Source organism: Gasterosteus aculeatus, chromosome 2 (genome assembly GCF_964276395.1).
Source record: "Gasterosteus aculeatus chromosome 2, fGasAcu3.hap1.1, whole genome shotgun sequence".
Lineage (NCBI taxonomy): Eukaryota > Metazoa > Chordata > Actinopteri > Perciformes > Gasterosteidae > Gasterosteus > Gasterosteus aculeatus.
The window spans coordinates 5,841,731-5,863,044 of NC_135689.1; the positions used below are offsets into that span (position 1 = coordinate 5,841,731).

General features: G+C 46.7%; 2 protein-coding genes across 5 annotated transcripts in view; both read right to left on the reverse strand.

Moving 5' to 3' along the window:
* Positions 1–23: 23 nt before the first annotated feature.
* Positions 24–16,577, reverse strand: kdm5c (lysine demethylase 5C). Of its 4 annotated transcripts, none has more exons than XM_040194522.2 (29): positions 16,145–16,511; positions 14,260–14,407; positions 13,536–13,613; positions 13,316–13,438; positions 13,033–13,203; positions 12,738–12,872; positions 10,694–10,750; positions 8,592–8,715; positions 8,052–8,326; positions 7,814–7,972; positions 7,149–7,268; positions 6,908–7,066; positions 6,174–6,355; positions 5,856–6,018; positions 5,648–5,767; positions 5,371–5,565; positions 5,050–5,231; positions 4,822–4,946; positions 4,575–4,722; positions 4,411–4,501; positions 3,900–4,282; positions 3,663–3,801; positions 3,359–3,538; positions 3,151–3,279; positions 2,289–3,044; positions 2,138–2,180; positions 1,851–2,050; positions 1,174–1,362; positions 24–1,082 (listed from the first exon to the last, which is right to left on the reverse strand). In XM_040194522.2, exons 2-29 carry the CDS (start codon positions 14,401–14,403, stop codon positions 1,074–1,076), a joined length of 4,779 nt encoding a protein of 1,592 aa, XP_040050456.1. In that variant the 5' UTR covers positions 14,404–14,407; positions 16,145–16,511; the 3' UTR covers positions 24–1,073. The 4 variants fall into 4 exon arrangements, with proteins under 4 accessions (XP_040050456.1, XP_040050457.1, XP_040050458.1 ...); XM_040194523.2 differs by lacking the exon at positions 16,145–16,511 and adding an exon at positions 15,646–15,885; XM_040194524.2 differs by lacking the exon at positions 10,694–10,750 and having other exon boundaries at positions 16,145–16,577.
* A 663-nt stretch (positions 16,578–17,240) lies between these two features.
* The window catches only part of iqsec2b (IQ motif and Sec7 domain ArfGEF 2b), a 24,120-nt gene continuing 20,046 nt past the window's right edge, over positions 17,241–21,314 (reverse strand). Inside the window, 4 exon segments of the mRNA XM_078086161.1 lie at positions 17,241–20,647; positions 20,884–20,933; positions 21,152–21,242; positions 21,244–21,307. Of these exon segments, the coding sequence (XP_077942287.1) occupies positions 19,466–20,647; positions 20,884–20,933; positions 21,152–21,242; positions 21,244–21,307 (1,387 nt within the window). The 3' untranslated portion in view covers positions 17,241–19,465.

Consider the following 21,314-nt stretch of genomic DNA (forward strand, 5'->3'; position numbering starts at 1 on the left):
CTGAGAAATAATGAGTCAATATGTCCTAAACAATTCTAAACCTTTATTTTTTCTAACAAGAGTGAAAAGAAACAAAGGCAACAGTAAAATGAAAAGTTTATACACAAACTCACAACAACTGTCTGCAATATCAATAATATTTGAACCCAGGAAACAAAATAAGTTGCGACAAGTGAATTACAGTGAAGTTACCTTAATTTGCAAAGAGAACGAGGGAGAAAATGAAAAGGAACAGATTGAGCCAAAAAGTAACGGTCTCTTTAAAAAAAAAAAAAAGGAATCATGGGGAGGAAAGGTAGGACAAAGCTAAGGAGGTACAGATGTCCATTTTGGGAAAGTAGCACCAAAAACATTAATGCCTGTTTTTAACACTCCCCAAAATTGACTCAGTTTATTATCAAATGCAAGTTCCCTCAAAACAGCATCAAACACAAGATCCAATACAACTAAAAAAAAACGAGTGTAACCACGATGCTGCTGTCCAAAAAGCAGTCAGACCTTCTGCTGTACCTCAGCTTCAGGATCCCCGACACAGCGGTCTAAATACACCCCGCAGCGTGTCCGACTTCCACCCGCTGGGCTCAAGTGAAGGAGAGCGGCGTCCGCCGGCGCCGAGCCGGGCTTCGCTTCAACTAACCTTGAATACAGTTGGGATTACGTAGCATACCGAGTGACCTCAAGAGACGACTCCAGACCGCAAATACACTCCTATTGCCGCGAGTCCTGTATCGGTCCATTAACAGTCTGAATATGTTCACAGGAAACATGAGGCGGCAAAATAGTATATATATACGGTGGGGTAAGACAGTGAGTCTGAGATAATAATAAAAAAGAAATCAAGACGTGTGAGATATGGCCGAGTTCATGAGGGTTTGTGAGGGTGGAGTGTAGAAGAAGAGTCATTGCTCTGTTAGTGTCTGGAGGTGTGAATGAAGGAGGAGCAGGGACGTTGGGTACAGGGATGGGGATGTCCTGCATCTTTCAATAACTTGTCTTCTGGCACAGAACGATCTGTCCCTTCGCTCTCCTCCTCCGACCGATCCGTCTAAACGGAGATCCGGCGTCGACTCTAATCACAAAATCTGTCAACGGAGGGAGACAAAAGCCTCAAATAAAGCCTTGGCATCAAAACTACAGCGGCGCAGCGAGGGCCGGCCAGAAGGGGTCAGTTACCTCGGGATTGGTCTGGACAGGCAACCGAGGGGAGGGGCTGATGCTGAGCGGGCAGGTTTTCTTCGACTCCGAGGTGTCCGGCGAGCGCTTTCCCGCCGCGTCCCCGCTGCCTCCTCGGTGGCTCTTCCGCTTTCGTTTGGAGTCCTTGGCGCGCCCGCGGCTGGTTCGCCTCTGCTCCTCAAGCTCAATCTGAGGAGGGGCAGGGGGGGGATTTAAGGGCCTCGTTACCAAAAATGCAACAATGAATAAACACGGTTTCCTTATTTATAGTTTCCTCAAAAAAAAAAAAAAAAAAAGTCAGTCAGACTTTTTTTTTGGATACAGCCTGTTCGCAAAAGACACCAAAGCTAGATCAGCTGCTCATCTCTCTAAATGCATCAGTTTAATTATTCTAGAATCCAAAATAATAATTATGTAATATATCTTAATTAAAGTTAATTTGCGTTGTAAGTTAACATGGGGCAGCTATGTACCAGCAAAGGCATAGAAGAAGACTTCCCAAGTAAAGATGGTGCTAAACAATCCAGGTGTCACACCTTGAAGACGGCGATACGGCCAAATCCTTTTACCAAGATAAAAGTAATTTCATATCTCCATCATAAGGTCAATCATGATGAATACTAGATTTGAAATAATCTGTGAACTTTGAATTAAAGCCGTAAATCTTCATTCCTGACCTGAATGAGTGTGCGCAGCGTTTCTCTGGGTGGAACGGAAGCAGCCTGCAGAACTCTGTGGATGATGAGGGTCTGGTCCAAGGACACCTCGAGCAGATCTCCCTCCAGCTGCAGCTCCTCCAGCTGGACTTTGGTTGCTGGTAAAAGCTCCACTACCTGGCCTTTGAGCAACGGCAGCAGGGGCAGCAGAGACCCCACGCCTGAGCGATGAGTGAGCACAGGGAGACACGCTGTGAGGAATCATGTCTTATTACGCCTGACGTTGGCTTTAGAAGACGCCATCTTACCTGTAACATTTGACTTCTGGCTGAGGCCGTTTTCACATCCGGCCTGTGGGCACACAAGCTTTGTTTTAACAGGCAGGTTGGAGATATTTGGCTCATTTTTGTTATTCAAATTTTTAGTCTTAACATCAGAGTGTCACAATAACGTGTTAACCTTGCTTCCGTTGCTCTCCTTGCTTTTCTTTTTTGGGGAATTCTCGTCCGTCAGATCGATGACTCCTTCCTCCGCTTCCCCTCCCTCGGAGTCCGACAAAACAATCACGCCGCTCCCCGGCGTCTCCTGCCCCGCGTTTTCCTTCTCCTCGGCGTCGCAATGCAGCGTCTCTTTGAGGTCCTGGAGCCTCTGGAGGGCCAGCTGCACCTCGGGCGTCTCCACGGCCTCCTTGGCGCGGCCCTGCCAGGTGATGGCCCGCTCGGTGAGGCACTGCAGCGCCTCGCCCTCGGGCAGCCGCACCGGCAGCCGCTGCAGGGCCACGAGCAGCGCCAGGATGGTCTCCAGGCGAGGGCGCCGCGACCGCTGGCACCGCGGACACAGGAAGCGAGAGTCCCAGTCCCACCAGCACAGCGGGTTCCCGGCCGGCCCCGAGGAAGGGAGCAGGGCGGGGGAGGGAACGCAGCCCCCGTGGAACCAGTCCTTGCAAAGGTGACAGCGCAGTTGAGGCGCGCGAGGCTGACCGGTGCACACGCACACCGGCTGAGGCGGGCCGGCGTGGTTGCCGTTGCCCTTCACGGAGTCCTCCGAGTGGCTGGACGTGTCCGTCTCCATGGCGTCCTCCCACCTCCCGTTGTCCTTGCCCTCCTTGGTCTCCTCGCAGCTCGCGGCGTTGAGTCCCGATTTGTACAGGTTGACTTTCTGTAACCTCAGCAGGGCCTCCTTCTCCTGGTGCTCCCCTTCTTTGAATGCAATCACCTAGAGACAAGGTGCATAGAACAAGTTCACCTACTAAACTAGTATTTCGTTTTAAAACGTGTGAGAAATAAAAATAAAAAAAACACAAGATGGTCAAGAAACTCACGATGGCGGCCGGGTCCCTCAGGTCCTGAGCAGAGAGGCCCACAGTGTTGGTATCCGAATCGTCTGAAGGCTCGTCCAACAGCGCCACCTCATCTCGCCTCGCTCTCCTTTTTGCAAAGGGACATAACACCTGCAGGGCCACACCGGGGTTCATCAGCGCATGATAAAGAGCAAAATGCAAAAATAACTGCTTTCTTTGCATCGCCCACCTCTAGCAGACTGTGCTGGCTGCTCTTCTTCAGGAAGGTCTTGGTGGCCTTGTCCCTCCAGGAATGAGCGCTGGCTACCTGCAGTTCCAGCTGTCTCAACTCCTCCATGAAGACCGGCAAGTCTCTCCCGATGGCCACCAGGCCCTCCAGGTCGTCCAGGCAGGGGTAATGCTCCCCGTTCTGCAACAAGGAAAAACACCAATAACAATGTTTAAAGCACCAAGTTACAGCACAATTTGGGGGTATTTACATCTCATTCTAAATCACACAACAGAGTGCGTAAGAAAAACTTTTTTCTTGCTACCTGGATTTCCTCGAGGTCCGTCACCCAGGCTTGTGCCCGAGTGAGACAGTCCTGCAGAGCAAGAATGTTGGGCAGCTTGACTGGGATCAGGTGGGCCTCGTTTACTATCGCCTCTAGTGTGGAGAGGGGATGCTTTTGCCTGCAGGAACAAAAGCACGACATGGAAAGGTCACATTTACATAGTGATGGCAACGCTAACGTCGACTAAAGTGTACGGTTGACCTCGTTGGGTCTCACTTTTGCTCGAGGCAGATCTGTGCCTTCTCCTCCCAACGCTCCGCGATGGTGAGCAGCTCCTGAAGCTCCGCCATGGCCGTCTCCACGGACACACTCTGGGGAACGTTGCAGCCGGCTTCCATCAGGCTCCTCAAAACCTCCAACGTCACCTCCTGCCTCTCCCCTCCCTCGGTGCCCAGGGTGCGCCTCACTTCGGCGAGCCAGTGGCCCTGCTCCTTCAGGCCCCGGAGCAAATCACACTCCGGCACCACCACGAGCAGCTCGGCCCCCTGCGCCAGCAGAGCCTCCAGCTGTTCGGGCGGCGCAGAGTCCCTCCTCCAGTCCCTGTTGTTGGCCAGTAACTGAGCGCGGCTCCGGAACTCCTCCACCGCCCGCAGAACCACCTTGAAGATCAGACGGCACGGAGGTAGATAAATAAAAAATAATTAAAAAGCCAACTTTTAATTTAGTGGAAACATTTAGATCACATCCCAAAAGACCATAGCGAGTTGGCTCAAGAGGAACGTCTCACCTGCACATCCTCCAGCTGGGTGATCACACACGGGAGGTTCTGCATAGTCTCTACCAAGGATTTCAGCTCGGCCAACGTCATCTTACCTTCACTAAAAGGACAGAAGAAGTGAGCGCATGGAACGGGACAGTTTGTGTGAATGTTAAGCAGAACGTCGGTCTCACCCGGTCTTTGGGTTACTGAGGAGTTCTGTACTGGTCAGATGGCAGCGTTCTATGTCTTTAAGAACAGTGTTGAGTTTCCGCAGAAGTTCGTTGTCGGGAAACTTTTTCTCCGCCGCTTCCACCTTCAGCCTCTCCAGGTCGTCAATTCCTGAAATTCCACAACCATTTGGTCATACCGCGTCATTTCAATGTCGTAGCTTCCTTCTCAAACTAATTCTAAAGGAATACATCCATTGTGATTTCCCACCTATCTTGTTTCCTTCTTCCTGCTCAAGTGCCTCCTTCACTCTGTTGGCCCAGGAATCGAAGGACTCAGAACGAACCTTTAATCTATGCAACATGGCCAACAGCTCATCGAGGGTGTATCTGTATCTGAAAGTGAGGGGACGAGAAATAATATGTCAGCATCGCCGGTAATAAACAAAGGAAATGTTACTCTGAAAAAGAATGAGTGCACACACTCTGAGCTAAATACCTGAGGTAGAGTTTTTCAGAGGGGCAGTTGCACAGATCCTGAGTGTGATAGAGGCACACTAGTCTCTCGGGACAGTTGGAGCAGGCCAGCGCAGAGAGGAAGCACGTCGTCTTACAATTGTCACACTGTCTCTCGTCGTCGGGCAGCAGCTCAAAAGCCTCGCGCTCGGCTTCAGTGATGCCCTGCAGGTTAAACGACAGTCTTTGATTAGACAATCAGACTTCCTGCATCCTCATCAGACAGCATGCTGATATTGAGTGAATTAATGGATGAATAAAATTGAGAGGAAAACAATGTCTAGGACCCGTTGCTGCGTCTCACCCTTTGCATCAGACCCTTCCGCAGCTTCCTCTCCTCCTGAACAATGATGAACATTTCCCGGTGTGTAGCCGCGGCCAGGTTGAGGTCTAGTTTCTCTGGGCTGGCCGCCATCTTACAGGTGAGCTCTTCGTGGGAGAACACACAATACCTCCTGAGACGCCGGTAGTGCTCGATGCAGGAACGGCCAGCGGGCAGCTGGGCGGGAGAGAGAAGAGGGATGTTGATACGGCAACGGTGTTAAATTAAACAGGAGACGCGACGGCGTAAACGGACGTACCCAGTCGGCAGTGCAAAAGTTAACGGCTTCAGCAAAGTTGTATCCCTGATTGAAGCCACTGTGGTAGGCTCGGGGGAAGGTGATGACGAACTCACCGGCACACTGGTTGGTGCGAACGACCTGCCGGGACACAAGCACGGAAGTCACTCAAAAGACAACGGCGGACGCGGCCGCGTGGCTGCGGCATGCGTGTTTGCGGGAGACTGACCGGTACACCGTGAGACATGAGGATGTTGGGGTTCATGATGGTAACCAGCTGGTGCAGGAGGTCAGGTTGAAACTCAAACAGCTCTGGCGTCAGCTTCTTCATCACCTCCTCGAGTCGCTCGGCCGCCACGGAAGGAACCCCGTACCACGTCTTGGGTTCACCCCTACGCATTAAAGACGGGCACAGAAGGAAAGAACAAAGAGGAATTGTTGGAGTATTTCACTCAAAAACCGTTCCAGGCAACATCATCAAACCTGCCGCTTGAAAAGCAGCACCCGTTTTAAGTCCGAGTATGAAGAAACCAAAAGGTTTCCTCACCAGTGCAGGTAGTTGATGGAGTAGCTCCAGTGATCCTCGATGTGCCAGCAGAATGCAGAGAACACCATGCCGACGTAAAGCCAGGGCACCTTCATCCCGGAGATGTCTCCGTTAATGTGGCAAAGGAGCGACTGCTCCAGCACGGGCATCACATTCAAGTTCCAGCCGCTGCGGGCGTATCCCTGAACAGAGAGAGAACAGAGTGCACTGAGAATAGACACTGGTGGAGGACTAGGAAAAGGTTGAAAATAACACAGAACGCAGGTAGTGTCTTAACTACACCATTACCGATGGAGAATATTGTAAATTCAAACTTTTTCCAAACAGCTGATTGTTGAAATAATGGAAATGGTAATGGAAACCGTTCGATAGAAGCAAAATAGAAAATTAAAGACAGTGGATTTATCTTTTTAAAAATTATTCCATAAGTAAACACTGTAGAAATGTGTTGTCCATTAATCCTCATAAAAATGTAGTGTAGTTGCATTTTCTTATTGGGTGATGAAGTGTTGGAAGGGTCATAAAAAAAGATTTTATTTGGAGCAGAGATTCATAGGAAATACAAACTTTGCAGTTAACTTTAGGTTAATATTATTATCAAGAGCACCACTGAAATAAATAAGGATAAGTTGGGAGCGTCTTTGACATAATCTCAAGCAGGATGTAGCGAGCTCACTTTAACCTCGAAGACCCTTCAAGCAAACTTCTCACAGAAAGGACAACAATGTGCGTACCTCCTCTTCCTTTGTGAGCTCCTTCTTGCCATTTTTCATCGGGAAGCCACTGCCGAACTCCTTGGAGTGGATGTCGGCCCCGTACTCGACGACCACGTCTTCCTCAATGCTACTAACCAGCCTCCAGAACTCTCTCTCCACCAGCTCAGTGGGAACCATCTACAACCGACACAAAAGGCCAGAGGGTGAGTGCCAGGCATCATCGTGATGAGCAGGTGACGTCCCGGGTGGCCGCGCTTACATGGACTGGCATGTTGAAGTAATCCGCTTTGAAAGCGTCCGCCATTTCCCCGAAGCTCTGCAGCGTGTACTCGCGGGTGGCCTGTTCGAAGCCGAATGCCTCCGAGGGTTTCTTGCACTCCTGAAAGAGTCGTGAAGTGAGAAGATCAAAACAGAGATTTGCCTCGTGGGTTAGAAGAACTTGTGTGACTAAGACAAGGCGACCTCCCGCCACTCCGTCGGAAGTCGGGCTCATCAACAGAACCCGGTCCCCCTCTGACTGACATCTCACCGGTCACTTTCACTTTCACACGCTGGTGCACTTTATTTTTCTATATTTTTTAATATTTAACTTTTATTTCTTTATTTTTAAACTAACCCATGGAATTATATTTTATCCATCTTGCACCGTTGTCTTGTTGTCCAGTCCGCCAAGTCAAATTCCTTGTATGTCTGACATATTACTGCAATAAATCTCTCCTGATAACGTCATTAAAACAGTGATGATGATATACATTTTAACATAGTTAAACAACAAGTAATGAATAGAAATGTAATTAATTATAGGGATTCTACTATAAAGTGAACCAACACTGGGCTGAAAAGGTTTTTAAGTTGACTAAAAACAAAACAATGATTTCAACTAACAAGCATTTTGGTCCAAACACACATAACGTCTCTACTCACCGCGGCCACACACTTAGGGCAACGCCAGTTCCCCTTGGGGGGGTCGGTGAGGGGGGGCAGTAGACAGTAGGTGTGGTAGTTATCATCGCAACCGTCACACAGCAAGAGCTTCTCGTCGTCGTCTCCCCGACCGCACATCCGACACACAAAGGAGTCCACCTTTGGAAAAGTTCATCCCATCAGACGTTTGTAGGGTTATAGTTATAACAGGTATAACACTTCGTTCCGGTCTACTTACACTCTGTGGGTTGCCCAGGTTGCGTCTAAGCCTCATGGTCATTTTGGTACACGGCCCATCGGTCACGCCGCCCTCCTCCTTTTTACCAGCGGCGACGTCCGGCTCTTCTTTCTTCACCTCCGTCTTTACCTTGACGGTAGGAGGCGGCGGTTGGGGGCTCGATGCACCTCCGTCGCTCTGCCTCTCTGGGGGCTCCACTGACTCCGCTTTGACCGAAGCATCACCGGGAGCGGGAGAGATGCTTTCCTTGACGGTTACAGTTTGAGGCAGCTCATCTGAACAAAACAAACAGGGGGAGGGATCAATGTCCTGTACTGCAATTGGGGTCGTTTTTGTTTTTTAGTTGGCAGCTTAAAAATTGTATCCAAACCAAAAACAAGCTCTCCAATACCCACAATTTATTCAACCGCACCAAGAATTGATGACTTGTCTAGATGCCCAGGTTTCTCATCGTTATATTGACCACATTTAAAGACCTCGCAGCTTTAACTGCGTGCGTCTAAAAGGGTGTTGAACTGCGGTTGTGGTCACGGGACGTACCTTTCTTCCTGATGCCTTTGTACCTCGCCACAAGTCCAAGTCCCATCATCTTGGGCCCTGCGCCGTAGATCTGAAGCTTCTTCAGTTCTGGGTTCTTCTCTATGTCTTCCTCTGTGGGTTCAGGCTTTGGACAAAAGTACATTTTTGTCAGGAAAAAAAAGGCAGAGAAACACCAACGGCTCTCTCAGAAGCACACAGAACCAAGCGAGGATCTAGGGCCAAACGCAGCTCAGACAGATTCACAAGACGAGACAATGCTCGGTTAGAAAATAAGGAAACGTTAGCAGAGATCACAGCGAAACCAGAACAAATAACCACCAGAAGTTGCAATCATGTTAGAGTAGGCCACTACCACATTTATTTTTAATTAGGAGTCTATTCTTTGATGACCCAAAAGGTATGTAATGCTTATACCCCATTTATCCATGTGTTGTGTTAAAAGAAATTGTCAAATGTCTCTTTTTTAGACAAGTTGTATACACACTTGTCTTGAAAGATTTCTTTTAACTTGGGTTTTTGCATTTGCCCCCTTTTGATGATCGATCACTACAACTGCTCTGATTTAATCTCAGACACACAATGGCTGATCCATGGTCACATTTCCTCGGACTAACTGAAGGCATATTTTGACCTGTTCTCAGCCCGGGGTGACCTTTTTTATGCATTAAAGGGCCAAATCCTGGGTGTTCTTGCAGCCTCTGGCTGCATGGCGACATCAGGGGGGAAAAATGAAATATTTCTGGGATTTTATTTGCAGACATTGGTCAAACACAATGTTACTCAAAAAATGACAATTGTGTTGCAGTGAACGATTCTTTGATTTCAGACTCCCTCCCTTGTAATGGACTGATGTTGTGCTAGACGTTTGGACCCTAGTTCCACTCTGCCATATGATTGCAAGCAGGAAACACAACATTTGTGTAATCAGCAATGTAGCAGCTGATGTCAGCAGATCTAAACCCAACTCAGAGCATCTTGTCTTAACACCAACGGAAGGCGCTTTCAGACATGCAGTTAGGTTCTAATCTGGGTGATGTTTGATCGATGATTGCCACGACAACTTTGTTGTAGTGCCACTCAAGGCATAACATCTGGTTATGACATTGCCAAAAAAGATACCACTCAAGCCTTTGTTCCCAAAGAAAGCAGCATGCATGTCTTTGACTTTTCCACCTGTATGCAAATTGGACCCTCTTCAGTCCTGCAAATGTAACTCTGGCTGACATCCATTTTCATATTGTTTCCCTCAGATAAAAAGACTGGCCTGTCATCGCCCCCAAACTGTGTTGGTCCAAGGACTATGTAAGTGGAAGTGGGACTGGAAGCACTAGACAATAAATCCGATCATCAGGACGTTGAAAGGCTCAGATGCTTCAGTGATTTAAGACTTCCATAAGTCTATCAAAAAAGGTACTCTGCAGGTAAAACCTTTTCAAAAGAACCAAGTGAGAGTACAAAAAAGAACACGTGCAGCCACACTCGTAGGCGCTGTAGTGGTTAGACTGACGCAAAACGGCAGGAGGGTCACAGCCAGCTCAGCGACAAGGCATTTCAAGCCGAGTGAAAGAGAGCAAGCTGCAGAGTGCATCCGCCCCACTACCAGGCGAATGGGTTAGCCGATGCAGGATTTACTCAAAGTGTGTGTGCAATTTAGGAGATTTAAACACATTAGTTTTACATTGGCATTCAAATCAGCATGTTTTTTATTATTCTGTAATATAATAAAAATAAAAAATAAACAGAAAAGACCCCAAAACACCGTTGTCCAATATGAATCATTAACTGTAGAAACGCGCCGGGAATATCTTCCTCTCGGTTTTCCTTGTCTGGTTTACATCTGGGATTTAATGGTAATTTTAAAACTTGCATTCCCTATTGTTGTTACGCTGCCATTTTCAATGACTTTTTAAGAAAGTATGCAACGGTTATGTGAACCGGTTATGGGTTGAGAGGTGCGATCGCATGGTGATGAAAACGTTTCAGTGGTTAGTTAAAAAAACAAGAAACATGTAACCAGCATCAGAGGGGGGTGAGGTGGTGAAAGAAAAGAGGCAGAAGGAAAGCGATGCGGAAGTAGAGCTTGAATGCTCAAGAGGCAGTACCGCAGGGATGAGTTGAGAGCCAGTGGTGAGAGGATGGGGGGCCAGATCCTCTGGACCCTGCAAGGGGAGACAATAACAGCAACAAATAAACCAAGACAAGAGGGAAACAGATGAGAGAGGAAGAGGGAGATCCTGGAAAACAGAGCCACTAGTTGTCACTGGTGCACATGGCAAAGATGTGGATGCTGAAATAATTCAGCATTCAGGTATATTTTTGGTATGAGTAGTATTTTGTTGGATAGGATTGCATAATTTAAAAGGAAAAAAGGTCAGTTGGGTTCAGTTTGCAGACCAATGGATATGGTTACAGTTCATCATTTTTTAAAAACAAGCTGAACTATTATAAAAAGACAACCGTACTTCTGTATCTCAGCCGTGACCTTACTAGTTGCTGCCAACAACTGACAGGTGATTCAGCTGGACATTGAATTGGATAATATTATTAGTTATGACAAACGGGAATAAAATCCCATCGTGTGTTATGTGTGCAGTATGTTCAAGCAGGCGTTGATTGAATGCAGCTCTAACAGCCCTAATGGAGAACAAAGGAGGTGGAATACACGCAACCAGCATGAGAACACAGAACTGTGCATTGGTTCCATTAATGAAACGCAACGAAAGCCGTGTGAAAGAATGAGGCTCATGGAATAAACAATGGCGTGTCTACCAGTGAGAGGGGTGAATCAAGCAGAACAACAAAAAAGAGCAGAGCCAAAGGAGCGGAGTGAAGCAGAGCAGCAATGGCGGGATGGAGAGTAAGCAAGCAGGGATGAGCTCTGAGTGCACAACCACAGCTTCCAGGCGCCGCCACTGAAACCGATGCAATGAGACACAAGGAGAAGCAGAGAAGAACGTTAACAAGACAGCGCGGTGCTCTCGAGAGGATGGTCATCGGACGAACACTGTCGTCGACCGCTGGCTCGGCTTTTTGTTTGCCTGCGATGACGGGAGGGCTGTCGTTATTAGTTTGGCCGAACGGGCGGATGGTAAACTCGTCATACACAGATCATCACATCTCTGTTGTATACAGAGGTTTAAACATCCAGGGAAACCATGTCTCACAATGACAACATAGAAGCACTCTGTAGCTTTGACATTATTTAGTGGAACTTTGTGTCCAGCTTGTGAGCTTTAAGTTCCCTGAAAGCCTGGTTGTTAAAAATAATCATATGTAACAATTTACTCCTGAACAATGTGCTGACTGATACAAAAAGAATTTTTCTCAATCATCACTTGTCACCCATTAAAAGTGTGGGGCGGAGTCTGTATTTGCAGAGTCAACATCGTCTCTTGCCTTCTTACTTTGCCACGTTTGGGACTCTTCAGAGCGCTTGCAAAGAGCCGGGAGACCTTAAACGGGGCAGGCAGCCCGCCCCCGTTTCCGCACAGCGAGGCTCGGGATATGTGGCACTTGTCAGCGTCAGAGTACGGGTTGTCACCTCACTCCATGTTTTTACGTGTCTGTGTGTCAGTCTGTTTGGTGGTTTGTGCTTTATCACACTGTGTGCAGGCAGAGAGACTGGGCTGAATTTATCCAAAAACCCGGCACCTTCCCGCGGGTTTCTGCAGAAGTGTGGATATGTTTTTTGAGCTGCGGGACGGAAAACCGCCGTGAAACTTTGTAAAAATTATGTCTTCTTCCTGCAATTCACAGCTTTGCTCTCAGACATTAGTCTCTCTTTTCATTGACAATCTTTTTTTTGTCCACAATTTCGAAATCTATGTTCAAAAACAGGAACAAACAATGTGACTCGACCGTGGATCTCTAAATGAATTCACAGGTTGAATTAAAACCACCATCTTTGTGCAGCTCCTTAAGCAAATTCCTCTTCGGCAGATTAGTTGCACAAAAACCCAAACGCACCCAACCCTTGAATTGAAAGGCAGCTGGACATTGATTATTTCTGAATAATTTTGAAGGCGGAAATGTGATCCAAAAAGCATATTTCAGTGACCGGAGTACAGTTCAGTAGTTCAGGGTTAGTGGTCATAGAGGTATGCAAATTGATTGAATGACAAGTACGAAGGGAAACTCTCAACTCACCTCTGGCTGGCAGCGGTTGGCTCTGCGTCCGTAGCTGCTTGTTTTCGATGGTTGCACGGACTGTCGCAGGGGGATGGAGTGGGGCTTGTACTCTTTGTCCACATCCTCACCATCATAGTGCTTTGGCTTGCAATTCTAGGAAAGAATTTAAAAATAGTTCATATGAAAACACATAAAATGTGTATGAATGTCTTTGGATTCTGACGAAAAGAACTCGTACAGAACATCAAACAGTTACTAAGCTGCTCTTAACCCTAACACAAAAGGACGGTGGAGGGAATGAGTGGCGTGGTACCGGTATGCTGGCACCAGAATGGAACACTTCAAAGGGGTAGACGATCCTCTCGTAGTGCGAGCGCAGCAGAGAACCAATATTCTTGCCCGGAGGATAGCCGAGCCGCTGGGCTACACGAGCCCAGCGCCGTTCCTTACAGACCATCTCAAATCCCCCTTCATCCGTCACAATCTGGAACAGAAAAAGGCAGATTTAGAAAATCCGATATACAGGGAAAAAATATCTAGCTTAAAAATATAACTACTACTAATTTGAAAGTACAACCAATGTGTTCAATATCTACCCTTGACAGGCTGAAGAGATCAAGGATGCGCCGTTCAATATGAGGGATTTTCAAGGAGGATGCCTGGACCTCCCAAAACCTGGCGATGCGGTCCAAATAATTAAGTTTCACTCTGGTCTCCGCCTAAAATCAGACGCAGGAGGGAACACCGTGAGAACTACCACACAACTCCAGTGTCAGCTTCAATTATCAATCAACAATTTAAAGGAGAGAAAGTTACCTCCAACTCATTAAGCCTCTGGATGCGGGGTGTGAACCGGAATGTATCCAGCTCTACTGAAAATGGTGGTTGCCAGTCCTGTTTGGGAGCAAAGGCATGTGATGTGACCTCTAACATTCAAGGAGCGCAATAAAAATAGCAAATGAATATGGGAAATAAATCATGTTAATTTGTTTGGACTTAACCCTGTTTTAACGTTTGGCTTAAGAACCAGAAAGAAAAATCGAGGTCTTCTATTGGAGAACAACTCAAGATCACATCAATACCAATTCAATCAGAAGAAATTGTCATTGGTAAAGAGCTTGACCTGGTAAAACCAAATAGAAAAACTCCACCAACTGTCAGTAGAACTACTCTATGTATGATAAGGTCCACCAAGCCATGAAGAAGATTCATTCAGTTTACACATCATTAATAGTTTCTCAACAGTAAACGCGTGTACACAAATGAAATCCTGCTGAAACTTGAATCTTGATAACGCCTTTCAAAAAAAAAAAAAAAAACTCAACGGGAAACGTTCTAATCTCAAGTAAAACATGCTGCTCTTTTTTTTGTTCAATGTTGCACGTAGCGTTCTCGTTGTCAGGGCTTGAACAGCGAGCCCACACACTTCTTACCTAGCACATCTAGACACTTTAAACCCAATGCATGCTACAAATGCGACACACAGAACACAGTGAGCATGTCAATTTTCAAAAAAATCCAAGCGTCAGCAAATATTTACTGGTGGAGGACGAATTTTGCAGATTCCAGACTTCTCTGCAATGGGACGAATCTTGGCAATGTAGCCCAGTGGGTCCTGGAACTCCTCCCATGTCGGCTCAAACACTGGACACTCCGGTGGAGGCACAAACTCTTCCCCCTCCATTGCCCTGACAACAGGAAGAGAAGAAAAAAAAAAAGTCAATGGACCATAATGAAGTTTCTTATGAGCGGCGTCAATACACCTTTTCAGAAATATTTGTAAGTTTAAAAGCTAATTTGTAGATAATACTAGTCTTAAGCCCTTAAACTACAACTCTGTTTTTTTCTGCGTGGTTCTGTTCCTGATTAGTGAAGGAGCTCCGTATAGTATAGGGAAGTCCCGAGTGCTGTAACAAATACAAAGATACTGAATGATGGGCCCCAGGGGGGCTGAAATGATACTTGTGACGCTAATGTTCATAGGCCAAGATATGCTTTCTATCAAAATAAATTCCAAATCAAATGTAAACAGATAGTACAGACACATTGAGTACCAGGGATACGTGTAGAAGAAATTAAAAAGCGTTTCATGAAGCTAATACACAAGCCGCTTGTGTTTGTTTACTCTTGCTCAAACCACTTCCTGGTCTCGCAGTGCGTTGTACTATTGTGAACAGCTCCTCTGCATGTTTTATGTTTATCATTTCCATTCAAACTTCGACTAAAGTAATAGCGAGAGAATAACAAGAGACATGGATAATCCAGAGATAATTATTTTTTTAAATCCCTGTGGTCCTTGTTAAAACCCCCTCCCCCAAAACCAGACACAACAAAACAAATGCCATGCTCTGCTGAATCTAAAAGGCTCAGGGTGAAAAAAGGGCAAAAGTTTAGGTAGTGCCTTTTCAATCGCATAACTGAGCAACAATCCGATTATAATCACATAGAACTGATCGTTTTTCTCAAGGGGTACAGTTTGTATATTAAAAATATAATCGTTTGTGCAACGTGTTAGCACATGAGTCTCCAGGTATTTTACTAAACGATCTCCTAATGTATTACCTGCTACGGGAAGAAAAAAACCACCCATATCAACGTGATTCTGGGATTACAGTAACATGTTTGTCATCTCCTTCAAAGGCCTTCATACAAACAATGGCGTGGAGGCCATGAACCCACAAGGTATAGAAGGCCATGGAGGCATCACTGCCCGCGAGTAGGCTGGGCTAGATTAATTAATACCGTCTACAGAAACACATGACAACAAATAAACAACCCTCAATCGTGTAACCCACATGGTGACATTTAAGTGTCCACGTCTATCTTATCGACATTACTCAATAATACAAATTAGTTAACTGATAACTGTTAGCTAACTACTATTAGCTCCTAAACTTGGGGGAACTGACGTTGAAACTAACCTTACCTTCCAGTGACAGTCTCGACAAAGAAATTTAGAAGAAGAAAAATAAATGTCGCCAATTAAATGACTTGAAGTGGGTCAGCTAGGTGTCAGTAATGTCCCCGGTTACCCGCGGGGTATGTTTGTCTTCATTGTTCATTTATCACAGCCGATAACGCCACTTCCAGCTAACGTTAGCATCGAGGCCTCCATTTTCACCCTGCCCAGTGCCGTCGCCTCCCACGGCTTTAGGTAACGCTAACTAGCACAGTTAGCTAACGTTGACTAAACGGCTGTGGATTGACCTCAAAATCACACAAACACAGACAGGCTAACCGAGCGCGCGCGCACACACACACACACACACACACACACACGCAACCAGGCGGTGCTGTTAGACCCGACAGCTAACGTCACCCACACACACACACACACGTAACAGTATCTATGTTCGATACAAACAAGATAAAGCCCACATGCAGGTAGTTGTACTATAATGTGTCGTTGCGTTCTCGTAACTGACCCGAAGACACCGCGATGTCCCGGGGAATGCTAGGGCCGGTGGCCGTTCTCCTTCCTCTGTTGTTGTGATGACTGGTGGATAGCTAACACCGCCAGCTGTGCTCGGTCCAGTTGGCTAGCCGACGCTGCTAGCAAAGTTGACCGTTTTCTCTCCGGCCTCGGTTCTCCATATAGTCCGCTCAGTCTCTCACACACAAACGGGTTCAAAACATAAATGGCAGCAGTTCGTTTAATAGCAAGCGAGGGACTAAACGTCATCGGTTGTGTCGTTATCAATCATTTCCTGACCAACATCATTACTCTCTTCAAGCCATTCTATCTTTCTTGATGAGACGCCATCTTAGTTTTTTTTTTTTTTCTCACGACCGAAGCACAACCTCAAATCTTCACATCACGTCCCTCACGTTTACTCCCTGAAAGTAGTGCCCATGTACGCCAATTCAAGTCACGCAGCTGCGACGGGACCGGCCGGGAAGTCGTTGCATAATCGCTTCAAATTGACTGTGCTTCCACGCAATTATAGTCTCGTTACAAATACTAAACATTTAATGCAAATATAGAAATACACCATGTTATATAAAATACACCATAACGCGACGCGTTTCGTGCTGTGTTATATTTTTGCAGGCGTGATTATGCATCGTTTTATATTATTAGCATAATGTCCGGGTCGCTTGTTTTCTGAATTTATAGCCGTCAAGTCATTGCACTCTTTTCCCTTTCTATGAATTGCATTGGATGAAAATGCATCCATACCGTGTATTTGAGATCCTGAGTTATTTTTAGCACTCATTGTTCTGAATAATTTATTAATGACGCAGATTTTATCGACAACCTGCGATTTTGCTGGTTATCCATCTCTTATATACGTATGTTGTGCCACTGAGGGTTTTTGGGGTTGTTTTCTGATATTATGCATATTTGCATTATTAAATATGGCTTCTATGAAGAGTGAATATGCAAAGGAGCCTCTCATATATATATTGTAGTCATATTTATTGTCTTGTGGTTATGTATTTCTGGTAAATATGTTAATTACTGAGCAAATGAATGGTTGAAACAGATGTTTCAGAAAAAGTAGACAGAGACCACTTCACTACAAGGACACTTTAATTCATCAGAAGCAATAAATATTCACATCTCAATTCTCTACTCTTTCAGTACACATAATACATACACAAAGGAATAAAAAGAAAATTTGTTTTAAAATCAATAACTGCACCAACATATACATTTCTTTTTGCCTTTAATTTGTATAATGGTAACTCATTCTCTCACCCTCGGTCAGAAATAAAAATAAGTCAACATTCCCTGTGGCCAACGTCTCATATCCGCGCGCCTCTTATGTACAGTCTTAGTGGCACTGACATGCACGCACCTGAATACAGAATGGGAGTAGTTCATCCCATAATTATGATAAGAAGCATATGTATAGAAGCCTATTGTATATACATTCAGATTTATACAATACAATCTATTCAATAAGGGCAGGTATATTCATGCAAGACGAGTCATAAAAGGACACAATAAAAAGAAAAGGCCAGCCAACAAATACTTATAAAATCTTCATTTGACATTCTTGACCGTCTCCAAACCTCCTTACAAATCCTTTTGTTGAGGATTTTAAACTTTGCCATTTATTTTAATAGTTTGTTCTCATCGTGTCCCATTCAAATCGTGTTAAGTGTAGTTTTTCCTTGGAAATCAATGGCACTAAAGGTAAATGACATCAGTGCTCATTTTATCTTCAAAAAATTGCAGAAGCAGAAGGGGTAACACTTACAGAAGGGGAAATACATTATGTATCTGTAGGCTATTTTTACATTCTCGAACTTGTTACCATTTTAAACAAGAAGCCCTCTGCAGGATGCCATGGCATCAGAAAATGTAACAAGATATTTCTAAAAGTGGCAGAAGAGGGAGGATAAGAAGAAGGCCATTTCTGACTTAAGACATCACGTGTGCAAAACCACAAAACATCCCGACAAACACAAAATGACTAAATCTGATGACTGCGAGGAAGTGAGTATAGATGCCCTTTATAATCGTGAGGGGATGACATTGTCCAAAAGGTTTCTTTCAATTTACACAACCGTATTCAAGCCTCTTTCCAATTTTCGGAACGTCATTAATAAATATAGAAAAAGAAACATGAACTCTGATCCATTCTTTAAATTCAAGTTCTGCTCGTCACCCCATGTCAGAAAGTACGCCCCTTGTTTGCTCACGTTAAACAAAACAGAAATGGAGCAACGTGTTCAAATTCAATTTGAACAAAACTAAACCTCATTCAATTTCTTACAACCCATACTGGACGAAAAAAATATGAATTTTAATGGTACAATGGAAATAAATTACACTTCACATATCGGAACACCCTCTGCAGGTTTTGGCATACTGAGGGGAATTATATGTGCATATATACTCTCTATAACCATGTATAAACATCTGCTGATATAATTAATCACTGATCAAAACAAATATTGTACAATATACATCATACTCATAGCAGGTATATTATAGTATCGATAAAACAGCAAGAAGCTTCAGAAACATTCAAAATATATTATTGATTGTATCATTAATTTCCCAATACCCCACAAGGAATGCATTAAAAAGCCAAGTGGCTCCTGACATGTAAAAGACCATAAAGCAAAAGACTGTCAGGAAACCGTGCGTTGGTTTTTAGAAATTCAAGACAAAAGCAACAGATCTGAGGTCTTTTTGAGAAAAAAAAAAGGAGCCTGTCAGCAAAGCGTAACCTGCAAAAGTGGACAGAGACGCCTGAAGCCAAGTAAATTATTGCAAAGTCGAGGGACATTTCTTTTTGCAATTCTCTGCTGTTTTTAATGACAAACTCCGCTGGAATGCATTCGGTGCATTTGTTTTTATTTACATCCTCATGTAAGCAGCCGGATATATATGATCTCTGCATCACATTATCACATCCTAGTACTGTACATGTAAATAATCTCATACAGCCTCAACTAGACAATTAAAACCGAGGCGATATATCTAGATATAGATTTAGTTTTATCTTAAATTATATGGCTATAGACTTTTTTCTATATTTAGTGTTTATTCATTTGTGTGTGTCTGTGTTTCTGTGTGTCGCTGCGCTCGATGTTGCCACCTACATGTGTGGGAAGCGGAGGTGAAAGTAACAGAGACGAAGCAAGCTGCGTTTACTCTTGTCGCCAGCGCTGCTGCTGTTACTTTCCGTCCTGGCAGACTTGCTCCTGGGCCTGGCTCTGCCAACCTCCTCCACCCTGTGATCTGACCTCTGACCCCTGGGGCCCCACATCCTGCTCACACACGGTGCTTATCCGGTGATAGGCTTGGACTTGGAGCTGCCCCCTGTACCTGTCGCTCCAGCCCCCGTCACCTGCGGCCCCTGCTGAGGCTGCCCGGGGTGCTGGGGGGGGAGAGGGGGAGAGAGGTGTAAGAGGGGGTAAGGGGGGACGAAGGGGGGGGTAAAGGGGAATGTGGTGGGGGAGGGGGGATAGACGAAAGAGAGGGTACTGGGGCAGATACGGGCCGGCGGGAAGCTGCGTGATGCGGCATTGACGGAGGCGGACGGCAGGTTGTGGGGCAGAAGTGCCGAATATGAAGTGTGTTTGATGGGTGGAGTGGCTGGCTGGGTGTGGGGTGTGCACGTGTCCGGGGTGGGTTTGGGGAGTGTGCGTGGGGGTGCGGGTGAGGAGTGAGACATGCTTAGTGGGAGTTTGGGGCCAGGGACGCCGCCCCCTCTGATAGAGTGTTGTAGGCTGCGCGTGGTACAGGGCAAACTGTGGGTTCTGGGAATGTTGGGGAGAGAGGAGAAAGGGGGGGGGGACACCCCACCACCATGTTGGCGTAACGAACCGGAAGCCCATGCTGGAGAGCTGGAGAGATGGGCCAGCTGCGGGTGCTGGACGTGCGGGGGCGCCAAGCGGTAGACGACAGGGTAGAGGGCCTCTCTGGATAGAATGGGGTGGGGGACGCCTTGCAAAGGAGGCGGGACAGTTTGGACGTGTAGCGATGGTGATGGTAGTAAGGTGGTGGGGGCTGCACGGTGCCCACGTGACAGTACTGTGCGTGCAACGCCTGGATCTTGGAGGGCCCCCGTCCAGCTGGCACAGCGATGAAGGGGAGTGAGGAGGGGGCCCTCCCGTAGTCGGTGGGGGTACAGGTGCGGGGTATGGTGGACCCGGTGGAATAAGGGGCCCTGGTGGTTTGGCACGTTTGCTGCCGAATAGGGAGCCCAGGAAGGAGCCGCTGTGTTGTTGCTGCTGCTGCTCCCCCCAGGCCCGCTCCCCGCTCCTGCTCTCTCTGCACTGCTGGAGACTCCCCCAACTCCTGTCCCAGCAGTGGTGTGTTGCTGCCCCGGCCCACCCCCCACCCCCGATCCGGGGCTCAGGATGGGGCGATGACGGGGCCGGAAGTCTTCTGTTGCGTAGCAGCCGGGCAACACGCCTGGCAGTGGGTAGCGCTGGTGAGGCTGCGGGCTGCTAATGATGGATCCCTGGGAGGATGAAAGCATCATGGGGGGTTTAGAACAATCCCCTGAAGGGGTCCGCTTAACGCCTCTGCTCCCACTGACATCGTCACACACAGGAGACGTGAACACACAGAGCCATGCAAAGGGTAGTGAGTGGCAGGTCGGGCACATGTGGACACAGATATACACCATGCGTATGCACACTGCACACAAACTGAGCGTGCACCAGTAAAGGGGGACACCCATTCTTTGAGACTTACTTCCATGGTACTGTCCAGAGAACCAACACTGTTCCTGCGACCACGTTTCCCTGCACCCCACCAGGAAGAGTCAGGTTAGCGAGGAGCGGAAGATGGAAAGTTTGCTCACATGTGTTTTAGTAAAAGAGAGCCACTGCGTGAGCCGTGTCTTAATTTCAGGTGAGAGAAAGGAACAGCGTGTAGCAGCGGATAAAGAAATCATGGAAAATCTGTGCTGCCCAATTGAACCCAGAATTAAAACGCCGTCTCTGATGTGCCGTTCGCTCACCTGCATCCGACAGGTCCCTGAGAGACGAGCTGAGCGCCGTGCGTTTCAGACCCTCACCCATCGAGCAGTTGTCATCAAAACTTGTCCTTCCCCAGGGTGCCGTTCACAACGTCGCTCTTCACGCCCATGCCTCCAACCACGCTTCCGGTGAGCAGGCTAGGCC

What these genes read in the sequence shown, in the direction of transcription:
- kdm5c (XM_040194522.2), bottom strand. Translation starts at nt 14,403, where the DNA reads ATGGAGGGGGAAGAGTTTGTGCCTCCACCGGAGTGTCCAGTGTTTGAG. An exon ending in CAAAGGCATCAGGAAGAAAG is followed by an intron (nt 8,327 to 8,591) that starts GTACGTCCCGTG and finishes TGTTTTGTTCAG; the next exon opens with ATGAGCTGCCTCAAACTGTA. An exon ending in TCCATCAACTACCTGCACTG is followed by an intron (nt 6,019 to 6,173) that starts GTGAGGAAACCT and finishes TTTAATGCGTAG; the next exon opens with GGGTGAACCCAAGACGTGGT.